General features: G+C 43.6%; 1 protein-coding gene across 2 annotated transcripts; it reads right to left on the reverse strand.

The window, feature by feature from the left end:
- Window positions 1–5971: 5971 nt before the first annotated feature.
- Window positions 5972–22423, reverse strand: MEP1A (meprin A subunit alpha). 2 transcript variants are annotated; one of them, XM_054197297.1, is made up of 15 exons: window positions 22204–22423; window positions 20568–21155; window positions 19812–19836; window positions 19661–19714; window positions 18814–18854; window positions 18631–18709; window positions 18184–18301; window positions 16473–16648; window positions 14338–14559; window positions 13221–13370; window positions 10180–10395; window positions 8815–9273; window positions 7453–7626; window positions 6662–6869; window positions 5972–6296 (listed from the first exon to the last, which is right to left on the reverse strand). In XM_054197297.1, exons 2-15 carry the CDS (start codon window positions 20673–20675, stop codon window positions 6149–6151), a joined length of 2178 nt encoding a protein of 725 aa, XP_054053272.1. In that variant the 5' UTR covers window positions 20676–21155; window positions 22204–22423; the 3' UTR covers window positions 5972–6148. The 2 variants fall into 2 exon arrangements, with proteins under 2 accessions (XP_054053272.1, XP_054053273.1); XM_054197298.1 differs by lacking the exons at window positions 20568–21155; window positions 22204–22423 and adding an exon at window positions 19922–20555.
- Between the last annotated feature and the right edge of the window lie 442 nt (window positions 22424–22865).

Consider the following 22865-nt stretch of genomic DNA (forward strand, 5'->3'; position numbering starts at 1 on the left):
GGGCTGGGGTGGTCACGTTCTGCCCGTTCCTCCCTCAGCGGCAGCTCTAAAAAACTCTACCAACCATCAATACTTGTGAACTCACAACAAGAACTTCTCTGAGGTCCTCAACAGTTAACAGGATTCAATGCTGTTGGGAAGACAAGAGGCTGACAGACAGATTCACACACGGACCATGTAATTTCATAGAATTGTAGAATACCAGGTTGGAAGAAAAGTCAAGGATCATCTGGTCCAACTTTTCCTGGCAAAAACACCATCTAGACAAGATGGCCCAGCACCCTGTCCAATCCAATCTTAAAAGTGTCCAATGTTGAGGAATCCAACACCTCCCTGGGGATATTCCAATGGCTGATGGTTCCCATTGTGAAAAATTTTCCACTTGTGTCCAATTGGAATCTCCCCAGGAGTAACGTGTACCTATTACCCTTTGTGTTTTCCACATGACTCCCTGTGAAAAGGGAGTCTCCACCTTCTTCGTAGGCACCCTTTAAATACTGGAACGTGGTGATAAGGCCTTCTTTTCTCAAGGCTGAGCAAACCCAGTTCTCTCAGCCTTTCCTCATACGACTGGCTTCCCAGGCCTTTGATCATCTTGGTGGCCCTTCTCAGGACTCTCTCCAGCCTGGCCACATCTTTTTTGTACAGCACGGACCAAAACTAGGCTTTTTCCTTAGGACAAGTAGTGCTAAACCTCCCACAGCCCCTTCTTGGATCACTCCTTCCTTTTTCCCCCCTCTTTGCAGGATAACGAGTGGCGCACATCTCAGCATGTCAGGTTTCTTATCGGGCAGAAAGGAGGCTTTCCCCTCCAACCCACCCCGACGTCCTGGCAGTGCCGCTGAGCCCTCCGGCCGTGTAACGCCAGCCCTGGCCTAATGCTCCTCTTCGATAATTAAACTGGGGAGTGACTCTCAGTCCCCAGACACAAGGGAGGGTGATCGAGCCAGGAAAGATGAACTGTGGGTGAAAGGCAGGGTTGGGACCTCTGCTCGCCTGCCGCCTTTGCCCTGTCTGCAGGGTGAGCGCGCCACATCAGCTGTATCCTGTGCTTTACCATGGAAACAGGAAAGTGCTCAAGCATCGTGTGGTCTGGGCGTGCCTCTGCCCTTGAAAAGGGGATGTGCATTCCATGGGGTGACACTGCTGGCTTCTTGCAGGCTCCGTCCGCTGTGCTGCAGGGTGGCCGAGGCAGCTCGCACCCTTCCCTGGGCTGCCATCCCCCTGCCATGGCCGTAAACGAACCAGCCTGGGGGCCAAATGAGAGCTTGCAGGATTTTTTCCACTTGCTGCCTGGCAGGAGCAATCACTCAAAGCAATGCTCTCAGGAGAGGGTCCTGGTTGCCCCCGGTCTGGCACTGCTTTGAGCATCACCCAAATCATTTGGCCTGTGCTGTCCCCAAGGCCAGGAGAGCCGGGGTAGCAAAGGAGGAGTCTGTCTGCAGACATCTCTGGAGTGGTGATGGCCAAACAGCCCTGCAGTGAGAACCCCCGTTCAACTGCGGGTCTGCAGCAGCCAGTCGCGCTGGGAAGAGCCAGCAAGTTAAGGGAGGTCATCCTCCCCCTCTACTCTGCTCTGATGAGGCCGCATCTGGAGTACTGTGTCCGGTTCTGGGCTCCGTGATTCAAGAAGGACAGGGAACTACCGGAAAGAGTCCAGCAGAGGGTTACAAGAATGATGAAGGGACTGGAGCACTTCTCTTAGAGGAAAGGCCGAGGGGATCTTATCAATGCTTATAAATATCTAAAGGGCAGGTGTCAAGAGGATGGGGTCAAACTCTTCTCAGTGATGCCCGGTGACAGGACAAGGGGCAACAGGTACAAACTGGAACACAGGAAATTACATCTCAACCTGAGGAAAAACTTCTATACTTTGAGCGTAACAGAGCAGTGGAACAGGCTGCTCAGAGAGGTTGTGGAGTCTCCTTCTCTGAAGATGTTCAAAACCCACCTGGATGCCTTCCTGTCCAGCCTGCTCTAGGTGAACCTGATTTGGCCGGGGGCTTGGACTAGATGATCTCCAAAGGTCCCTTCCAACCCCTACCATTCTGTGATTCTGTGAAGGATGAGGTGCCTTGTGAACAACAAAGAAAATATGTGGCCATGAAAACCATCTAGTTCAAGTCCCAGCCTTGGATGAGAGAACAACCACACAAGAGACGTCCTGTTGTACTGCTCTGAAGTGTTAGAAGAGTCTCCATTTCTTGCACCAGCAGAAGATCCGGCAGTGGAATGGGGGAACAGAGATATGTGGTGTTGTTTGTGAGCACCGGAGTCATTTAGATGAATTCTGAAATGCCCCAGCAATCACTGCAGAAGTCTTTTCTACCTTTTTACTCCATGGATCCTGGGCTGCAAATCCTGTTTTGCCCTGTCTAAGTAAGTGAATGAGGCAGTTTCACACACAAGGTATCAGCAACTGCCAACCCATGCCATGGTTGCAGGTCTCTAACCCACCTCCACAACTTGTGCAGGCCTGGGGCACACATGCAAGACTGATGTTCTGCACGCAAAGCCTGTGAGTGGAGGTTAGAGAGAAAGTGATTTGTCATCCCACAACAGAATTCCCACTTCTCATGAAAGTGGTGCAAGTCGAGCAAAGGACAATTGGCAAAGTTCTTTGCTTTTGGGAAAATGAATGCCCTAAATGCATGTTTGAACAGTAAACAAAAACCTACATGTGCTTTGGCCATGAGCAAATACCACCAATTCTTCAGCTACTGTTTGTATTTGCACCTAAAGCAAATTTTCTCCTTCATACAACACTTAGGTATAAAAAAATCTGATCTTCAGTTTCCAAAAAACGCTTCTTTAGAGAAATTACAGATGGCAGGTCAGGGTTCTTCTAGTTCTTCTCCTGAAGGGTCAGAGTTAGGAGGGCATCCTAGAACTGACCTGGTGTTCAGAGGTACAGATCAAACAAGGTCCCAGCTTAGAAACTGCATTTATTCAATGCTTCTGGGCAACTTCATACAAGTCTATTTAAGGAGCCTAAATATAGATTTTAAGAGCCTTAGAAACTCATGCTTTCAATATTCTGCTCCAATGACTGTGGCAAAGCCGCCTTTATTAGCCATGACGTTTAAGAGAGCAGAGAGACGCTGTCAGCTACCTCCTACAGTGGCTGAACACAGGAAGTATTTGAGTTAATTGCAGTGCTGATACACTGGAGAGAGAAACTACCTCAAACTACAGCACTTAGCACCTGGTTTTTCCTAACCTTGTAGTTTGTGGGCTGAGTGCGGCATTTGCACTTGGGAAACAGTTTACGCCGTGATGAATACTTTTATTTGAACTCCAGGAGTTCCATAAAACTGCACTTCACCTGGGGCCACGGCACCTTTCATCCATTCCCATGCTGCTTTTCTGGAACATCTCAGAAGCAGGAGAAGCCAAAGGCAGGGTCTGTGAGCCTACATTAAAAACGGCTAAGATGGCCTGGAAGCCAACACAGGAAAGACCAAGCTGCTCCCTGAGGCTGCCCTAATTTTTGTGACATGATTTTCCCCAACAGCAGTGAAACAAGCCGTTAGCCGAGCAACAATTCTTGTTAATTTTGCCGCTCTATTCCGAGCTTTATCCAGCACTGATGAGCGTCATGTATTGCCCATAATAGATTTCCTCTTTTGCTGGTAAACAAGTGTCCATTTGCAAGCAACAGCGACTGCCCGACATGGATTTTGTTACTAGTACAGAGAAAGCCTGTATCCTGGAGACGTAGGCTCCTAGGAAATTAAGGAATGAGCAGTGATGCTGAGCTACAAAGATCCTGGAAACTGTCCGTTAAGTCAAACACTGTTTAGGAGATATTTGGAGCACTTGTTGCAGGTAATTGAGCATCCCAGTGTACCCAGTACAACGCCCAGCAGATAGTGAGACAAAGCACTCTAGGGGTGGGGGGGGAGAACAAGGAAGTGAGCAGACTGTGTAGGTTCTTCTCGGCTTCTCCTTTTGGGCATCTTTTGGGAAGATTGACACTACCAGTCTTCAGATCCCAAGGAAAATGGACTGCGTGTAGAGTTTCCCAGAAAAGGAGCGGATACTGGAATGTTTGTAGAGAGTGACTCCAGCTATACTCTTGAGGTGTTTTTTCTGCACCGATGAGAGTCTCTGAACTCTGTTACCCTCACGATGAGGAGCCCGAGGGGCTAGGGACTAGCCGAGGGGCAGCTGGGACGTGTTCCTTCCCCAGTGCAAAGGCTTAAAGTAACATCATGCAAAGGGAGCAGGGCCGGTCCCTATCGTCTTTCCCAACCATCACATTCTGCTCTGAAGATGCAGGAGAGCGGGTCAAAAACAGCTTCCTGACATCGTGTGAAGAAAACCCTGGCCCATCCTCTAGCAGCTCTGGCAAGCCCAACAGCCTCATTCCAGGAGGAACTGCCATCACAAGGCGCCCTGGCAGAGCAGTCAGTGTGTGGTCTGGCACGGGCGAAGACACGGGCTCTGTCTACACAAGTAAAATGAACAGTGTCAGAGCCTACGCATGTTTTTGGAGTTAGTGGTGACAGCTTGCGGTTTTATTCTTGGTGTCCCTTTACTCTCGGGACACCAAAATGATATGCAGGATATGACTTAACTGGGATTTGCCTGGATCGTCTGTCCCTCATTTGTCTGCCTCACACATTGACTAGCAAGCTGCACCCCACAATTGTATTTATTTTTATGGATCCCTTGTCTTTCATTCCATAACCCTGTGACATTTATGAGCTTGTCAACTGGGATTGGGGAGTCCCTTGACCCAAGGGGGAGTCCCCTAATCCAGCTGGCAGAAGGTAATCAGATCTGTAACTATCTTTTACCTGTGGTGAGGTCCAGCCAGATAGTCAGACATGTTACAGGAAAAGCTGATATAAATGTTTGGTTTGATTTTACTCCAAATGCAGAGACTAAGAGGAACTGAGTAATAACTTGTCGATAATGCCTTCATTAAATAAACCATTATTTGGATGGTTTGTCCTTACTTAACGGGACTAATGTGAGCACCAGGATGAATCCAAGTGTAAAAACAAGCAGAAACCAGCTCCTTGTGTACAACCCACTGCCATGAGAGCGCGTTTTCCCTGGGCTGCCATCCCTTGTGAGGGGTATGTGATAAATACAAGGGTAGCTTCACCCTCTGCAATTATTTATCGTTTGCATTCTGAACGCTTTCTGTTCTGATATGCGGACAACAAGAAACTGCTTTCAGAGGAAACCTGGGCAACCAAGTTTCAAGTGTGGAAACTGTTAGAGCCCTTAAAAGCTGAGATCTTGGGACACGTTAGAATGGCTACTTCCTGCCATCTGCAAGAAGTTCTAGGGTGTTAACACTTTATCCAGCACCCACCAGTATCACAGACCCAGTCTTTATCTTCCTACACTCCTACCCCTCTCCCTGACTTGTCATTTCCAAAGGGAGATGAATTTAATAGTAACTGCTACAGATCCAATCCTATGACAACTGATGATCTGCTCCAATTTCATCCACTGCCTGCTGAAATCAAGGGAGCTTTATAGAAGTTTAAAAGAACTTCGGATTACGTCCAGAGAATAGATTTACACTTGAATATTTGAAAACGTTCTATGGTGAGGTCTCCTGGAAAGGCAACTAGTTTTGATATGAAATTGTTTCCTTGCTAGAGAATTGGCCAAAAAGACATAGTAGTATTTTACTATGAATTCTGTGTAATAGCTACTCAGATTTTGTAAACCAGCACAGCTCCACGGAAAATGAGTATTGATATACTGACTTACATTCCCATAGTTATGTACCCCTTAGATTTCTTGAGTAATCTCTATAGGAACATTTCTAGAATCTTAATATATGTGCTTCTATGTGATTTTTTCCAGTATTTTGAGACGTTCTATTGTTAAGATTAAATGCACAGACTTCCAGCACCAGCACTTGCTATTGGATGAAGAAATTACATTCAAAGAATACACAAGAGAGGCAGGATATGAACTTAGATTAGACAGCAGTTCTACGTGATGTTCTTTAATTGCCAAGTCCTACAGAGTAACCAGATTGCCGCCAAGATGTTGATAAAGCATTTCATCCATATGCTGACTGGTCTTCTACAAGTTGTATTTATCATTTTTCACTGAAAACTGATATCTTATGAACTATGGAAAAATACAAGGCTGAGATTTATTCCCCTGCAGCTCTTTATCTTCTAGACATCATGGAAATGAGGACGATGGTTAAGACCATGGTTCCAGCAATTACACCAACTGCCATTCCCAGGATGTTCCCATGGACCTGCCTTGACTGACATCTCTCACCCGTAAAGAAGAAGGCACGTCCTGATGGGCACCTGGAAAAATAAAGTACAGATTCACGTGGATGAGGATTTTTGTCCTGACCTATTGGCCCACCTCAAGGTCCTCACATGCACTATCCTGGATGGGCAGTTCCGATTAGAGGGGTTCATGTCACAACATCCCCACCTTGTTTGGAGGCTATTTACATCCCTGGGAAGCACCACAGAGTGGGGTTTCTTTGCCTCCCCATGAACCGGCTGCTACTAGAAACCAGTCACTGCAGTGAAGTGTTTTGTTCCTACTGTTTTTTGAAAACCTAGTGGCTCAGACTTCTGAGGTCTGTAGCTCTGAATACTTATTAGCTACATCATTTGGTTCAGAAGAAAGTCAAGGCAAGCAGGGAAGAGGTCTGTGGTACCTGCAGCTTGCTCTCCCTTTCACATTCACACAGACTCCGTCATTCTGGCAAGGGTTTGGGTCACACGGGTCTTGCAGATAAGGCATCCGGTCTTGCACGGGCTCCCTATCCTGGGCTGCCCTCTTCTGCCTTTCAAGAATGAGGCCTTCCATGAAGGCCAATGGTTCAGGTTCAACAGGGACTTCAGTTTTATTGAGGTAACTTATATCTTTTAAGAAAAGAAAAAAAGAGGAGAAAGACATCAGGTAGCAGTGAGTGATGCTATATGTAGTATTCTTCACACCAGGGGCTCACAGGGTGTTTTGTGGACTGCAGGGTACTCCTTGCCCATTTGCTCTTTACAGAGCTCTTGCCGTACCACAGCAAGTTCTGCGTATTTAAAGCACAAGACAGAAAATAATACTGACATTTTTGTAACTAGTTAGGTCAATCAGTGGTATTCTGTACTTTGAAAAATTATGCGAAGTGTGGCTGTTCTGTTTGAAAATAAACACAACAAGGATGGTCTTTTAGTATGTTCGACGCTTAGAAATGGACATAGCTATGGATAAAGTTGTCTAAGAAATTAACCTTCAGTAAATTATTGCCATTTAAATTCCTCTGAACTCACAATCACTTTAGCCAATGTCACCCACCTGAAACTAAGACACTGAAATGCTTTTAAAAGTTGGTCCCCATCAGAAGAGAAGATGACTCAGAGGCCGGTGGCAATAGTTACTTGAATGTGTGTAAAGAGATATAAAGGACCACCCATTTGTTTTTGTAAGGACAATCAGGAAGAGGGACTTTACCATGAAATTCTGCAAAAATAATCAGGTCATCATTTTTCAGGAAGCTTCTCCGTCTCAACTGGCTGTGGGATATGAAGTTAGTCCACCCCCAGTCTACAGTTCTATAGCAATTGCATGAAGCATCAAATTTCCCAGCAACTGATGGTCTCTCCCATATTAAGGTTCCATTAGCATCTGCAAAGAGAATATGAGTGATGAAAGAGAACCACAAAGTTCGGCAGCTGGAAGTATGATATGACTTTTTTGTGCATTACAGTGTTAAACGGGATTTATGCTGTAAAATCAAGTTCAGAACTGAAACGCCCGAAGGAAAAAAAAAATAAAAAAATCAGAGGACTGACAAACTATGGGTGCCAGCATATCCCTAGATACAGTCTGCCTGAGGACTCTTAGTCCATGTGAGGGCGTTGAAATTCCCCTTTCATTGAGGACTAACCAAATGCAAGTTAGCTCCTCATTGTCACCAGCTAAGAGCTCCCTCCTGTGTAAGGACACTCCCTTACCAGTTTTTAAGTACCTGTGGTTCAGAGTCTAGCAGATTTTGTTCATTGCTATGGTTCTATTAAACCTATTCATACCTAAGGTTTAAAACCTCCTACTGAAAAATGCGTACTAAGCTTCCACTGGAAAAAGCTAAGGGGGATGGAGATTCACCTCTAGTATTTTCTTCTGTACCAAACTCAGCATTGTCCTGTTGTTCTTATTTCTTTGAATTAACACATCCATGGGGAATCCTAGGAGCAGATGTGGAACCGTGGTGCTACACACTATATAAACTTGGAGTTAAAAGGTAGCCCTTGACCGAAAGAGTTTGTAATCTGAAGCCTACCCACAGCCAAGCAAGACAGGCTTTGTCTCGCAGCCTGATCTCACAGGCATTTTCAGGTATTTTTTTATTTAAATACAGCTACAATGTGAACCCTGTGCATTCAGACCACGTATGTTCAAGTTAATGAAGCCTCCAAAATGCAGTTTTAACCTAAATTATTGTTGATTTAGTAGTGGAATACAGCACCCTGCTGGCATTACAGCATCTTGTGGCGATATGTCACCTATCATAACGGGCAAACCACAAGTAGAATGGGAATTGACAGCTCTTAGGAGAATTCTGTATTTAGAGTCAAACTCAGATATCCTAGGGATTGTTCATAATAACACCAGCCTTCTATGTGTCACTTTTCAAACCAGATGATCTTTAGCAGACAGGAATTCCGAGTCATACACAGCAAAGTCATACACAGGAAAGTGTCCCAAACTGGGAAATACAGCCAAAGTTGCCCAACTCTGAGTCCTACACTCAGTCCTCTGACATGGATTCCTTGGCTTTCATTTTCGTCATTCCTCCAGGCAGACCCCACTTACCTGAGCTAATGTGGTCTTTGCTTGTGGTGAAGCTTCTGCTTGCGGACATCCTTTTCAAGATGTCAGGGTCCTGGTCCAGCACCGTGAGTATCGCTTGGCGGTTCAGAGCTGGCCACTCCAGAACACCATCGTTCTCTCCACTGCACAAGTGAAAGCTAATGCGAGTGTAGCCACTGATTCTGGAGTTGGGATACAAACTTACGCCGAAACCATAACCCTCAGGGCTATAAAACCGGGGGCTTTGAATAACATCGTTTGACTTATTTTCGAGGATTTGGCTGAAATTCCGAATGACCCACACGCCTGTGGGACAGGGGGTCTCGGTCAGTGTGACGTCATCGATCACAATCCCACCAGACGAAGAGCTGGGGTTGCCCTTTAGTCCTTGGAAGACGTAACGGAACTTCTTCTGAGCGTTGAGGGTTACGTGGGCAATTTTCCAGTTATAGTCATTATCCGCTTTGGTAAAAAGAAAACGAAACATTGCCATCAGCATGATCAGTGGTATTATGAAGCAGCTTATTCCCAGATATCCATTCCAGCTGCTTTTGGAGACAACTGGTTGTCTCACAGAGTCCTGAAGGCTAAAGATCTTAAGTTGATATTGTGATTATAATATTCTCACGTTGCCTTATCATTCTAAATAGTTTGGACGCATTGTATTAGGAACTCTTCACACATTAGTGAATGTCAGTCTCTAGTATAAAGGGAACAGGCTAAGGGCCAAGACATAACAAGTGGATGGACGTCAATGACCCAAGGTGTTAGAATTAACAGCTCCTGCCACTTTTCCAGGGACTTATCCTTCCCTGCAAACTGCTGCAGGTTGATATAGGCAGGTTATCGCAGGTCTTGGGTTTTGACAACACAAATGCATAGTGCCACAGTGGCTGAATTTGTCCTGTTTAGCAAAATCACCCGAAGTGGGAACTCGGTTTGCATTTCCAAAACCACATATGTTTTTATATTTCCAATCATATAAAAATCAGGCTGGGACTCTTATTGACTGCAGATGATCACAGGTATTTATATCCTAACGGTTGACTGTTAGATCATATAACAGCCATAACTAGACAATTGATCTCCAGCACAGTTTGGGGGCCCTCTCAATCACTGGGTGTAACAGTACATTATTCAGAACATTGTGACTTTTGCTGCAGAGCACTGAAATTACTTTATTACAACCCACAGTTTCACTGCTAAATGCCCTCTCGTAATACCAAAATCTTTAGCTGGATTGCGAGATATTCCGTTAGGTTCAGGAAAATCTTCTGATTTCTGAGCAAATCCACTGCATTCGCGGACTCAGTAAGACAACTTTTCCTCCCTTAATATTCTATATATTCCTCGTATTTCCAGAATTACCTTGGAAGGTTTGAATTTTCCTCATCTTGCGAACATTTCCAGTGCCATCATCCTCTTTAAGCCAGATGATCAGCTTGTCAGAAAGGCTTCCTGTGATCTTATAGAAGAACTGGAGGCACTGCTGAGTTCTCTTTGGATAAAGGATTCGAGACTCTAGGATTGCCACCTCGTCTGCCTTGCCGGAGCTGGTGCTGAAGTACATGACATAGCCAGCACCTGGGAAGAAAGCGTAGAGTGTCACTGTCTCTTTCCAGATATCCTGCTAGCTGCACGGTGTAAATTTATCATTGTCAGTTGAAATGATAAATTTAGTAGGCATAAACGTAGTAGTTAACATGAATAGTAGAGGAAATGGTATGTGATAACCGTCCAAGACAGACCAGGATAACAACAGGACTAGTAGTTTAGTGTACGTATGGAACTCATTGCTGGCAGCTTATGTCAATTTTGCATTACTTGGTTTAGTTGGAAGTTGGATGCACCGGGAACATCAAAGAAATGAGACAGAAGATTCACTGCTGACTGCAAGTAACTAGTAGACACATTTTTTTTACTTGATTTATACTGAAGGATAATCTAAAGATGAGATCTTAGAGGTCACATGCTATATTACCTTGTAAAGGGTAAGGTAATTTGGTAATTTCTTATCAGTGATAAAGATAATAAAAAAGGGTTGGACACAGAACTAGCACTCTCCTGACTTTGAACAGGAAGAAACTCTTTCTTACAGCTTGTTGAAAAACTTTTCACAACTCAGCTTCTCAGTTTGGGGAAAATATTTAAGAATTTCTGCCCCTCTAGTTAATTTCCCACTAACATTTTCTTTACTTTAAATTTGAAATGCCTACTTTTATCCTTATATTTACAAGGGATTTACTATTTGCACACGCATCTTGGTACCACATGGACTTGTGACATCTTATCTGTATTGCATTGCGCTAGTTATTCATTATAGACTATAATTAAATTGACAAGTGAAATTCTTTTAGCTGTTGTGTGAAAGCTTCCTCTGTTGGGGGCTGGTTCCTTGGACCTTTGTCCAAGCTAACATCTGGGCCATCATCAGTTAAACCTGTAGCTGGATAAACGCAGAACAGCCTCCTGCATGGTGAGTGAAGCTGTTCGAGGTGTTTATCTTGTTCACTCTAACCTTGTCAGGGGGATATTCTCCATTACCTACGCTTTGAATTCATACCCATAGAAACTTTGCCAAAAGATACTTAATTGCTGCATGCACATCTATGACACTTCACCGTAAGATAAATTTATGTTAAATATAAGCATGATCACTGTTGTTCCAAGTGAGAAACAGGGCTGGAAGCCTTATTCAGGTGCCTCACTTCATTGTTGAGCTTATTATGATATCAAAGCCCCAGATGATCTAGACTCTACCTCCTTTTTGATAATAAAGACAAATAATGGCAACATTAAGCATCTGTAGCCGTTGGTATATGGCCTTAGCAGACTTCAGCATGGGGATACAGGGATCAAATCCAGACCCAGGCTGCCAGATCCTCTCTAAGCCTCAGGCTGTTCTTTCCCTATTTCAGTTTAGGCAGTAATAAGTCAAAACCCAAAGAAGTCAAATTGTTTGGGCAAAATACAATTCTTCTGCGTTAGAAACCTGATATTAACCCCCACTTGAGGTCGTTGCAGAAGGAGTTCTCAAAAAATGTGTAAATGCCTGACGGAATCAATGACCCTTTGAAGGTCTCCAAAAGGAAAGGCACTCCCTACTCATGCAGTTCATCTAGGCACTCTGGCGATCCTCAGAGGCACCTAACCCTCTCCAGAGGGGTACTCTTCAGAGAACATCAATATTTATGTTGCACCAAGTCACTAGATGCTAAAGCATAAGTGCAAGTTAAGTGCTTACTTCAGAGAGATTGGATTTTACCCGATAATCTCAAGCAACTCAGCTGAATTCTTTTTTAGTTACAATTATACTATATGGAGGAAAAAAAAAAAAAGGAGAGAAAGAATGAAAAAAGTCAGATGAAAGTTAGGAGCGTGTACTTATAGAAGCCGTCAGATGGTTTTATTGAGTTATATTGCATTCTCGGACCCAATCGACAAGCATTATAAAAGGTTGAGGATCTGTTCTTTCCAGTGGGTGGGTCACATAAGGGGAATAGTCTACTCCTGAGTGCAGCAAGTCGAATATTTCCTTTATCAAAGAGTAACAAAGCACAACTGAATGTTCTGTAAGTCAGGATTCCTTCACTCTGAACTTGGGCAAAATTTATGACAAAAGTAATTATTTTTTTTTTTTAAAGTCTGTAGTAGCTTTTCCTGTCTAAATAACAATTCAGGCCCTTGCTTTTCAGAACTGCCTGTTGGGATTTAATCTTTATTGTCATTTGTAAGCTAGCCCACTGTGACTGGGGCTGACTCCACCCTTTTTGAGATTTTTCTTCCTTTGAAAAATGACAAAATTACCATGTGAAAAAGAAAATTATCCCTAAACTCTTCTCATAAAATACTTTGCAACTGCCTTCTACCCCCAGAACCAGCACTGCTCAAGATTATCATTCGCTTTGCAAACATTTATGAGTGGCTATGAGTGTTTTTTCGTTCTTATCGTGGGGTAACATAACTTTTACTCAGACTTTGGAAGTTGCAGTAAATCCTTTTCCAGGTTACATTTAAAAGGCCTCTAGTTAAGATTGTTCTTTGTCCCCTTTTATCTTGCTGGTGTGGAGAACTTTCCACTACGCTGAAAAATCTTAACGAGAGCATGAGTGCAACCATAAACACACTCCCAGGGCCAAGACACGGGAAAAGAAAAAAGGCTTTCTTCTTAACTAGAAACATTGCAACTCGGATGTTTGCTGGGTCGTGTCTTAAACACGGTCATTTAATCCTGTGTTTTCAGAGTAGCCAGTGCTGGGTTTTCTCAAGCATTGACCACAATAACAGGTTCACAGAAATTAAAAAGACGCTATATTTAAAGCACACAGACCACAACAGACATGCCAAAAGGGATCATTACTCCAGCTAACCCCTTTTCCATAGGTAAGCGTTCTGTTACTTCATTTTACCTCTACAGCGCCCAGAAAGTGTGTGGTCTTCCTGCCCTGTAGCGCTGCTCAGTTGATGGACCCAGTCTAGATCATCTCTGGTGCCCTGAATCATGCCACAGATATTTTCAAACTCAAAAGAACACTGGTCCAAAAAAGTGTGAGTTGAAGCTGAAAAAAAAAAAAATGCACACATGATTACCTCCAAAGTAGTTTTCTGGTCTAATTTTGGGGGGGTTGTTTACATTAGTGTAGACATCACATAGAGAAGACAGATGTGAGCCCAAAGACTCAAAAGAGGAAATATTTGATTCCTGGAGGGATTCCCTGCATAAAGACAACAACATTTGACCACCTTGCAGAAGGTTAACAAACTGCCATGCGGCGACTGACACCCAGTGACTGATGGTGGCTGTCTTTGTGCCTGCCTGCAAGCCTTGGAGAGACAAGTCACTTTGTGAAGAGTGGTGGCGTTGTATTTAACCATTCCGCAGCTGGAGGTTATTGTTCTTCATGGCCCACTTGTCTGCTTGATGAGCATGAGCACTGTTCTTCCACTTCAAGCAAAGTTCACCCAGTTACCTTAGGCCGGTTCGGCTGAGTTTGCCTGCGAGTTGATGCTTCTGTCGACAGATCCATGGGGACGGTGAGTTCTCGCTAAAAATCGCATGCAGTGATAACATCTTGTGGTGAATCAGCTTAGCAACCAACTAGACAGCACTGGACTCTAGACTTAACCAATCTCAGGTGCAAAATAATCTAATTAAGACCAAATGTCAGTAAAAGAGGACAAAGTACAGCTGCATTCGCCTCACAAAAGCACAATGAAGCTGCCCATACACCAGCAGAACACAACCACATGTCTGAGCCCCTAGGAGCAACATGGAAGAAAAGATGTGAATGGGTTGATTTTCATTGACTAATTGAACTTTTAAAAAATTAATGACAGTTAGCAGAGCCAAAGAGAGGGATGAGGAAGGAATAAACTGTTTGGGTGTCTACACCACAGGTCTTCTCTCATACTTCCTCAAGAGCGCCTGAGAAGAGTTTTTGTGGTTTTAGAGACAAAAGGGAGGTGAACCAGTGAGGCCCAAGTATAAACAAAGAATCAGTTTGCCATGATTAAATTATGACTTACTGCAGTTGTACATGCGATTCAGTCTTTCCAGGTCAATGGCGCTGAAGTCTAGACGTTGGCCAATTATGTTATTAAATGCTGGTATCTTCGTTGTGATTGTGGGGATACTTTCATTTTTGTTAAATGAGAATGGTTCATAGTGCATCAGTGATTCGTAGTCATAGGGGGTATTCAGATCAGTGATGAAGCTGTCGTCATACTTCAGAAAATTGTGCTCTTTGTCTGGCAAAAGAACAGAAAAGTGCTTCATTGTTAGTGACATGGTAAAGGAAATGGCTTTAGCATGGCCCCTTGGATACAGTTTTCTGAGGCAGAACGGATATACCCAAAGGGAATTACTTTCCAATAAAATATTCAAATTTAGCAAGGTTTGTTTATGAAGTCATTTGGACAACAAAAGAAGTGTTTTTAGATTGCAGTTCTGCACCCTCCCACGTGACTTCAGCAAGTTCAAAATCAAACATCGGTGAGCTGTAAAGGGTGGGATATATAGAAGGTCAGATTAGATGGTCTAATAGTAAGCATGCTGAAGGACTGAATTTAAGGATTAAGGACTCACAAGCTTGTGAATATTGGTGCAAACGTTTCCCAGGCTATTAGATTCTATATGGACAAGGAGAGGCCCTCCCTTCATTAAGGGGACAGATATGACAGTCCTGGAGTGTATCCAGGTTCTGTTCTTCTTTGAAGCAAAAAATACATTAGGAATTTGTAGGAAAAAAAATAAAATGTTTTTACCTTAGATTGATAATATTACTATGATATTTCTCTTTTGGAAACACGTTTCTCACGGTTCCTTGGTGAAATAATTTGTCCTTAGAGAAAGTTTTTCATTATGAAGGTGTCTGCTAGGGCAGAGAGAGGGAGCCATTTCACATACTTTGGTATGGAAGTAAAGAGAGATTGCCAACATTGTCCATTCTGGGCACAAAGGTCTTCAGTCCAAGGCTGGAGATTGTGTAAGAGCTTGGGATTGTTTTCTTACAGATGATACTTGAATTGCACCTTTTATCAAAAACTGTGAGAATCTTTCCAATTAAGTGCTATTGCTTTTTACAACTGGGGAAAAAGTCTTGGCAGGACACAGGCATGTGTAACGATGTTGGCTTTTAAGATCATTACCAGGCAAAGGGTAACTTCTGTGTGTTTTCAGAAGAAATAAACCATACATCATGGTGGCAATTTCATTAGGCTGTCTTGTGTGTTTTCTCTGAAGTCTAATAGGCTTACTGGCTTTTCTGTCAACAGCACCATCAACAGGGGATCTCTTCTCTTACCAGCCAGCTGTCTGTATTGCAGTTTATGAAAATGCATTATGGCAAAAAACTGCTACGATGCTACTAAATTGGGGGTTGCAGATCACTAATGTGGGAACAGGTGCACACAGACGCACACACAGAGCACAATCCTATCAATATCAGCCTTATTTCCCTTTAGAGGAGCAGGTGTCTTTCAAATGGTTTCAGCAGAAGTTTTCTACTTAATGAGTTTGCCTAACTAGAAAATTAGATTTTATAGCATGGATAAAAACCTACAAAATATAGGAATTGATTGTAAGGACATCAGGCCAGCCCCAGGACTCCATTCAGAATAGTGTCACACTAAAGTCCATCATCTGTACCATTTTTTTGGTGTTCCAGATTTGTAGCTACTGAATACACCACGGATAAGTTGAGAGGACTCAATAATACATTTTTTTGAGGAAAAAAAAAAACAAACCACACTGAGAACTGGAACTGTTTTGTGGAGCTTTTTGATATCTCTGTACATCACGGAGCTCACAATAGCACATTGTAAGACTTTTTGCTTTGGAGTCAGTTCATTGCAGTGTACAGAAAAAGGGGCCCAAAAGTCAGAGTCTAGATACTGTTAACATCATCATCGTCTTCATCAACATGATTCAAGATAAGACCAGGTGAGTAACAAGATTAATCACTTTTAGTGCTGTTCCTGGTCTTTGATCAGAGAAGTTGTATCAAAATCCAGCTACAGCTACAGATTGACTTACAGTGGTCCCAGGCGTGGCCCAGTGTTTCTAAAATCATATCTTTAAGGAGGTCTTAAAATCTAGGATGGAAAACAAGCTACTGATGAACGTGCACTTTACAGAATCTGACTTGAAGGTCAAAACCCACCTGTAATAATTTCATCCCACCAGATTGTCACATAGTCATCCCGGTCCATCCTCGACTGCTCATGGTAAAATCCTAACGCGTGCAGGATCTCATGTTCCACGATTGCTCTGTAGTCGCACCCTGCCCCAATGGAGAGGTTCTGCCCAGTCTGCAGGTCCCCCACCATGGACCAACACCTGAGAAAGAGAGACATCTTACTGTCTGTTAAGTAGATTTCTTCTCAATATCTAAATTCTCAGTAGGCTCACTGGATTTAAAGTAATATCAAAAAAGGTTTAAATGTAAAAGAAGTACTTAAATCATTGCTTAGATGCTGACCAGATGCCTTGATAGTCTAAAGATAGTCTACCGTGAAAACAGACTAAGCCTCAAAAACATATTCGCTGTCACTTGCTTGAGGCCAGCATTTTACGTACACTCTATTTAGACGTGCTCACCCCTGATTTTTGAGATCCACAGAAGTTTAGCCCCATATCAGCTGCCGTTTTGCCAAGAAACATAATACATGTGCAGAACCAGTAAACTTGTCAAGACAGACTGAGCTTTTTTGCAGTCACTTGGGCTAGAGAAGAGATCTAGGAGGATTTATGGTCCTTTTTAACAGCAACTATGCAATGCATTGGCCACAGGTGTGAAATCACGTTTTTCTGCGAGGGCCCAGCTGCTCTTCCGTGACTCAGCAGAAGCTAATCATGATTGAGCAGGAAAAGAGCTCCTCAGCAAATTCTCTGGGAAGTTTTTAGGGCAGTCCAAGGGTGATGTGAGAGGCAACTGCTAAAGAGCATCTGCTGGGGCTGTAGCTACATTTGCACGTCCCAAAGCAGTGTTGGGTGGAGTTTGTTGAAGGAACTCTGAGCACACTAATGTGGGTACTTAAAACAAAGAACTTGAGCCTGTGGTCCCTTGAATGGCTGCTACCAGGGAGTTTCTAGTACCAGGCTCTTCAGCAGCAACTTGTCAAAAATCATGGTACTTGCGGTCTTGTAAGAGAAGCGTCATGGGACGTTTTACCCAAGGAAGAGCTGAGGGCAGAAAAATCAGTGCCTCTAGGCCTTTATGAAGTTCTGGGAGAACAAGAAATATTCTCAGCTGACACAGTGAGAAGATTTTTGTGCTTTTCTAGATGTTCTTTCAAAACACATTTAGATATAGGAAATAAAATAAATCCTTCCCATTCCTGAAAACCCCCATCTCTGAGTATAAAACCCTTTCAAATTTTGATAGAGCCTTTCATTAAAAGAAGAGCCGCACCAAACCAGTAGCAATATTACAATAAACTGGCTTTCCACAGCTTTTTTTGACCTGTCTGCCAAAGATTTTAAAACCTAAATTCTGGCTTTTCACATCCTTGACATGTTTAGAGGATGTACATGGGGGTCGTTTCACCCACCACTGAAATGGAAAACATCAAAGCGGAAGCAGTTGATGAAAATCCAGAGATGCTGGAATTCACCTCATCAAAGAGTAACCATCCAAACGTCAGATGCCCATTTCGAGTTCATCATCTAAATACCCTCTGCAGTCAGCAGAGGGAGGCAGCTGCTTCCAAGATTTGGGTCTAAGAAGGGAAGATGTGTTGCTTTCTTAGTGGCCTCTTTTTTTCTGATGACAAGAACCTTAGACTAAACTTTTAGACTGATGCAGTCAAATGGAATGAATTCCCAGGTGATTCTACACAGCAAAACTAAACAGAAATTGATATAAACCTTACCCGCTTTCTTTTCTAAAGAATATGTAGGTTCTCTCTCCTTCATATGGCTTGAAATCAATGCAAGACTTAAGACGGAACATTTCAAATGCCTGGAGAATTACTCCTTTGGCATTCAGATCTGGAAAACAAAAAGGAAAGCACCTTTAATGCATTGCAGAACATTCACCCTGGAGAGGTAAGGTAGGCACACAGATATACGCATGGGACCAAAAGAAAAATGATTGAAAAGAAAAATGATTGAAAAGAAAAATGATTGAATTTGATTAAATTGTCTTTTGTTATGACAGCTGTAGAATTAAAACCACGGTTTTGATACAAAAGAGCTGTCTAGTTATTAGTGAATTTTAATGTGAGAGAACCAGTTCTAAAAAAGGCACATTTTTTATCACAGTGACACCAACGCAAATAAGGATTGGAGCTAAAATCTGAATAAAGTATCTGCATTACCTAGGTCATCACCCAGAATATAGGGAATGGGGAACTTCCATCTGTAGGTCTCATTTCTTAGGGCATTTCGCTGATTTTGCTGAAAAGGGAATTAAGAAATGGTGATGTTCCTGGTGAGGGGAGATGGGCTGATTTGTGCCAAAAATACAATTAGGACAAGTGCTAAAGTTTTTAATTACTTACAGGGAGCAAGATATCACCCTGAAAGAGGTCGAGTCCAGCAGCTGAAAAGTAATTTAATGAAAGATAATGTAAATGAAATATCAAATATCAAACATATTTCACCTCATAAACCATATTGAGCCTACTTACACAAGGTCAATGTCCTTGAGCATTTACAAAAAATAAGGAAGGACCAGCCTCTTTACACTAAAATATAGAGACAGGCCTAAAAGTTTCTACTCAATATTTACTACTCAGCAATGTCTGCATTTTTAGTGGCAGAAATCTGGTGGCCACCGTTATCCATGTCTAGTTTGATAACACATTGAGACAACGCTTTAGAGAATACAGTAATATTGAGTAATGCATCAGGAAGAGTATTGTACAGTGCCCCATCAAAGGATGTATAGAAATTTGCATTACGGGAAATAAAAATAATTTAGGAAGACAGTACAGCGTGTTGTGTCTTTTCCATCTGATTTGCTTACGATGTATAGAAGCTCAATAAACATCTAAGCTATTTCCACTTTGCAAAAATTTATAAAAGTCACATAGAGCTTGTAGGAATGCTGGTGGGACTCCAGAGCCTTTCCAATTGATACAGTGTGTTACTGCCTTAACACTGTAGGTCTGTCCAAAATTCAGAAGTGACAGACACCTGCATCCCTTGTTTACGTAGGGTTACAGCCCGAGGAGAGATTCATGTGGCATAGCCAGAGGAAGGTAATTCAGAGCTCACTTAACCTCATTTCCCTTGTAACCATGAACTACCTGACCATCACACACACACATCTTTTTAACAATAGTGAAAACTTGGCATTTTGCTCACAATTTTTCAGGCCCTATGAGAATTTAGACATGAACTCACCTAAGTTTATGTCTGGAATGTCTTTGATTATCTCACCAGCTCCAGCATCTGCTGCTGCAAGACAGACAAAACGTTATGTGCTCAGATGTGGTGGCACACAGCAAGCAGAAGAAAATGCTTCAAAACTCGAAACGGCTCGCAGAGCACTTACCAGCTTCACTGGAGAGGTGCCCAACCTGAAAGAGAATAAAATACAAGCAGTATAAGGTATGAGATGTCTCTGGACTGAGAGGAGCCTGTGGAAATTAGGTTTTTACTTACAGAGACTGGACTACCATGAGCATAACATGATAGAAGCGCTAGGCAGAGCGGGAAGACTCTGGAGCGCATTTTTGCAATGGAAAAAGAAGCTGGTCCCTCTCATCTCTTGCAATATATAGGGCGTGCTGCTGAGCTTTCCACAGAACATCAGCCACCCAGCTTTGAACTTTCCACCTTTGTATTATTATTATAACAGCAAGATTTTCCTCCTAAATGACACGTGACAGCACTGTTGTTATCAGTTACCTAAGTCCACTTTGAGGAATGTTATGGAGAGGAATGTGATAACTTCACGTCTCTGGTGCAGCTGGTGAAAGGCCCACCCAGGCTTTGTGTAAGAAGATCTCAATCTGCCCCAAAGCTGCTGACTCCTTCCACTGTGCTCGTTATCTGTCAGCGTTACAACCTCGACTGCACAGGAAGAAAGCTTAAGCAGAATTATTCTGGGTTTATAGCACTCCAGTAACATTAGAGTTTGGCCCAGTGCTGTTTTTGATTAATAATTAACATCACATTGTAAAGATTAGAGATAAAATAAATATGATTGTGAATGCCCAAACAGTGTTTTCCCACAGCTGAACCCATCCCGGGACTGATGCCCTGGTGCACAACATGACACTCTTTGCCTCCAGAGGTGGTCACATACATCAGTAGATCCTTGGCATTCCGGCTTGATGCTCCTTTCTTCTGTGGTGGGTTTCAGAGATGAAAAACTCTTGCCCTGCGCTTTTCTGTCTTCTTTCTTGGGGGACATGGGTCAGGGAGGGCATGTGGGCTAAATAAGCCAAGGCTCCAGAAAGCTCTGGACTTGTGGAAGCGGTAATGGCCATGAGGAGATCTTAGAACACGATCTTGGAAAGTCAAGCATTGGTGCTTCTGGCCAGGGAAAGCTGTCCAGGGAGATTTCAGACACAAGAACTGGGGGAGAGTAAGCATTGCCATCAGCAAAGATAAACAAAAGGAATGAAACACGGGAAGAAAAAAGATGATCTAATTAAGACAAGCGCTTTCCTGCTTGGGCCAAAATAATCTTTGGAGAGCCTATGGGTTTAGTCTCTTAAAAATAACAAGGAAGCTTAGTTCAAATTCTTAAAATACAGAAACCACAGAATACAGTTTCTTTGGGGAAGTAATATATTTCATCTGTCACGGATGACTGTTTGCACTTGTGGTGAAGAGGTTGAGGGCGCTTCAAGGATGGACTGGGACTTAGATGTAACCAAAGGGGTGAGACCTGCAAGAAAATACAAGAAAAAAATAATTAATTTAATAGATGGAGTATATCGTACAGTTCTACCACGTGTTTTGGGATGACTTTCAGGCTGATTCCAGGGGCAAGAAACGAAGCAGCAATAATTCACTCAAGTATCTCTAGAGGCTGCAGCAGTACCCAGCGAAGGAGGTGGGAGGGGAAACTGGAAGGACAGGGATCTGCAGCCGTGCGTGGGGCTCCCATCTGGGTCTTAGAATCATAAAATCATAGAATCATCGAATGCGTTGGGTTGGAAGGGACCTTTAAAGGTCATCTAGTCCAACCCCCCTGCAGTCAGCAGGGACATCTTCAACTAGATCAGGTTGCTCAGAGCCTCATCAAGCCTGGGTCTTTGTCAACCCCAGCAGGGGATCCCAGGTTTACTGAGCTGGAGGGAGACTGAGACAAGAGAGTAGAGGGCTTGGGTCGGAGGTGATCTGAAACAGGGCTGGGGGGTGAGGAGAGAGGGCAGGAAGGCTCGTGGAGAAGTGGGAGGGATGGGGCAGATGAGGCAGGGTTGTGAAGTTTCTGATGTGCCAGATGTTGGTGGGGCAGTTTGTCTCTGTCAGGCTGGTGCCATCGATGGCAATCCCTCTTGCAGACTTGGCTGGATCTCCTCTGAGGCCCTGAAACCCATACCGGAATTCGGTTTGGACACCAAACGGAATGCTGGCCAATTTCCAGCGATGTTCTCCACCAGATGAAGGGGGAAATAAATACGTGTGAGAATGGAAAGTGCAGGACACAATCCCAGATAAAACTGTGTCTTCCTCAAGGATCCCATGACCCCTTTGGATGGTGATTGTCTGATGCCCTGCACCCCAGCTGAGCTGGGAACAGCCTTAAGGAAACCGCCTCTGAGCCAAATTCTGTTCTCATGGGCACTAACTCGGGAGTTGCTGAACTGAAGCAAACGGAGGTTAGATTTATGCTGGACACTTGAGCAAACTTTTATACAATAAACCACGCCAGTGTTGTCTCGCATTACTCTTTGCCAGCACTTCAGATATGAAATCACACTTTTACTGACCTGTAATAGCGTGCAGCTTTTCCATCGGTTCCATCATTTTTCTTAACCCGGACAACTACATTCCTGTGCTTGGATGTGCTCCCATAAACGTTGCTGGCCATCTGCAGTAAGTTCCCCTTAAATAAAGCTGCTTATTTTCCAATAACTGCTGACCCGTTTGCTCTCAGGAAACTTCTGAAGGCTGACTAGTTAAGTTTTAAACTTTTTTTCTTCCCTCTCCTTGAAGCTGAGCAGTTAATTGTCTGTCACCGGCCACGAGAGGCAGGAAGCTGCTGTCAGCTCCCCAGCCACATGCTCTGTCACACATCCAGAGCCTTTACGGTGTCAGCAAACCGCACACCCTGCAAACCGCAAGCAAACAGCCCGTCAAACAACAGCCAAACAGACTTGTTCCTCTAGAAAAGAGAAACTGCCAACGATGGGACTTAAACAACCCTCCTGTTCATTTTTTTGCTCCCTGCTCGGAGGGTCTTCCAAGCGTTGGTTTTTGCAGGGTGCCCTTCACCGGGCGCCCATCTGCCCCCTCGAGCCCCACATGTGATGAGAACCGGAGCATCCCTGTGCCCCGCGTGCCGCACCCCTGCTCTCCTCCTCACTGCCCCCACATTTGGTATAACCACGGGATCTCCAAACTGTAACCAAACGCAAGTGTGTTCCCGAAA

This window comes from Rissa tridactyla, chromosome 3 (genome assembly GCF_028500815.1).
Source record: "Rissa tridactyla isolate bRisTri1 chromosome 3, bRisTri1.patW.cur.20221130, whole genome shotgun sequence".
Taxonomy (NCBI): domain Eukaryota; kingdom Metazoa; phylum Chordata; class Aves; order Charadriiformes; family Laridae; genus Rissa; species Rissa tridactyla.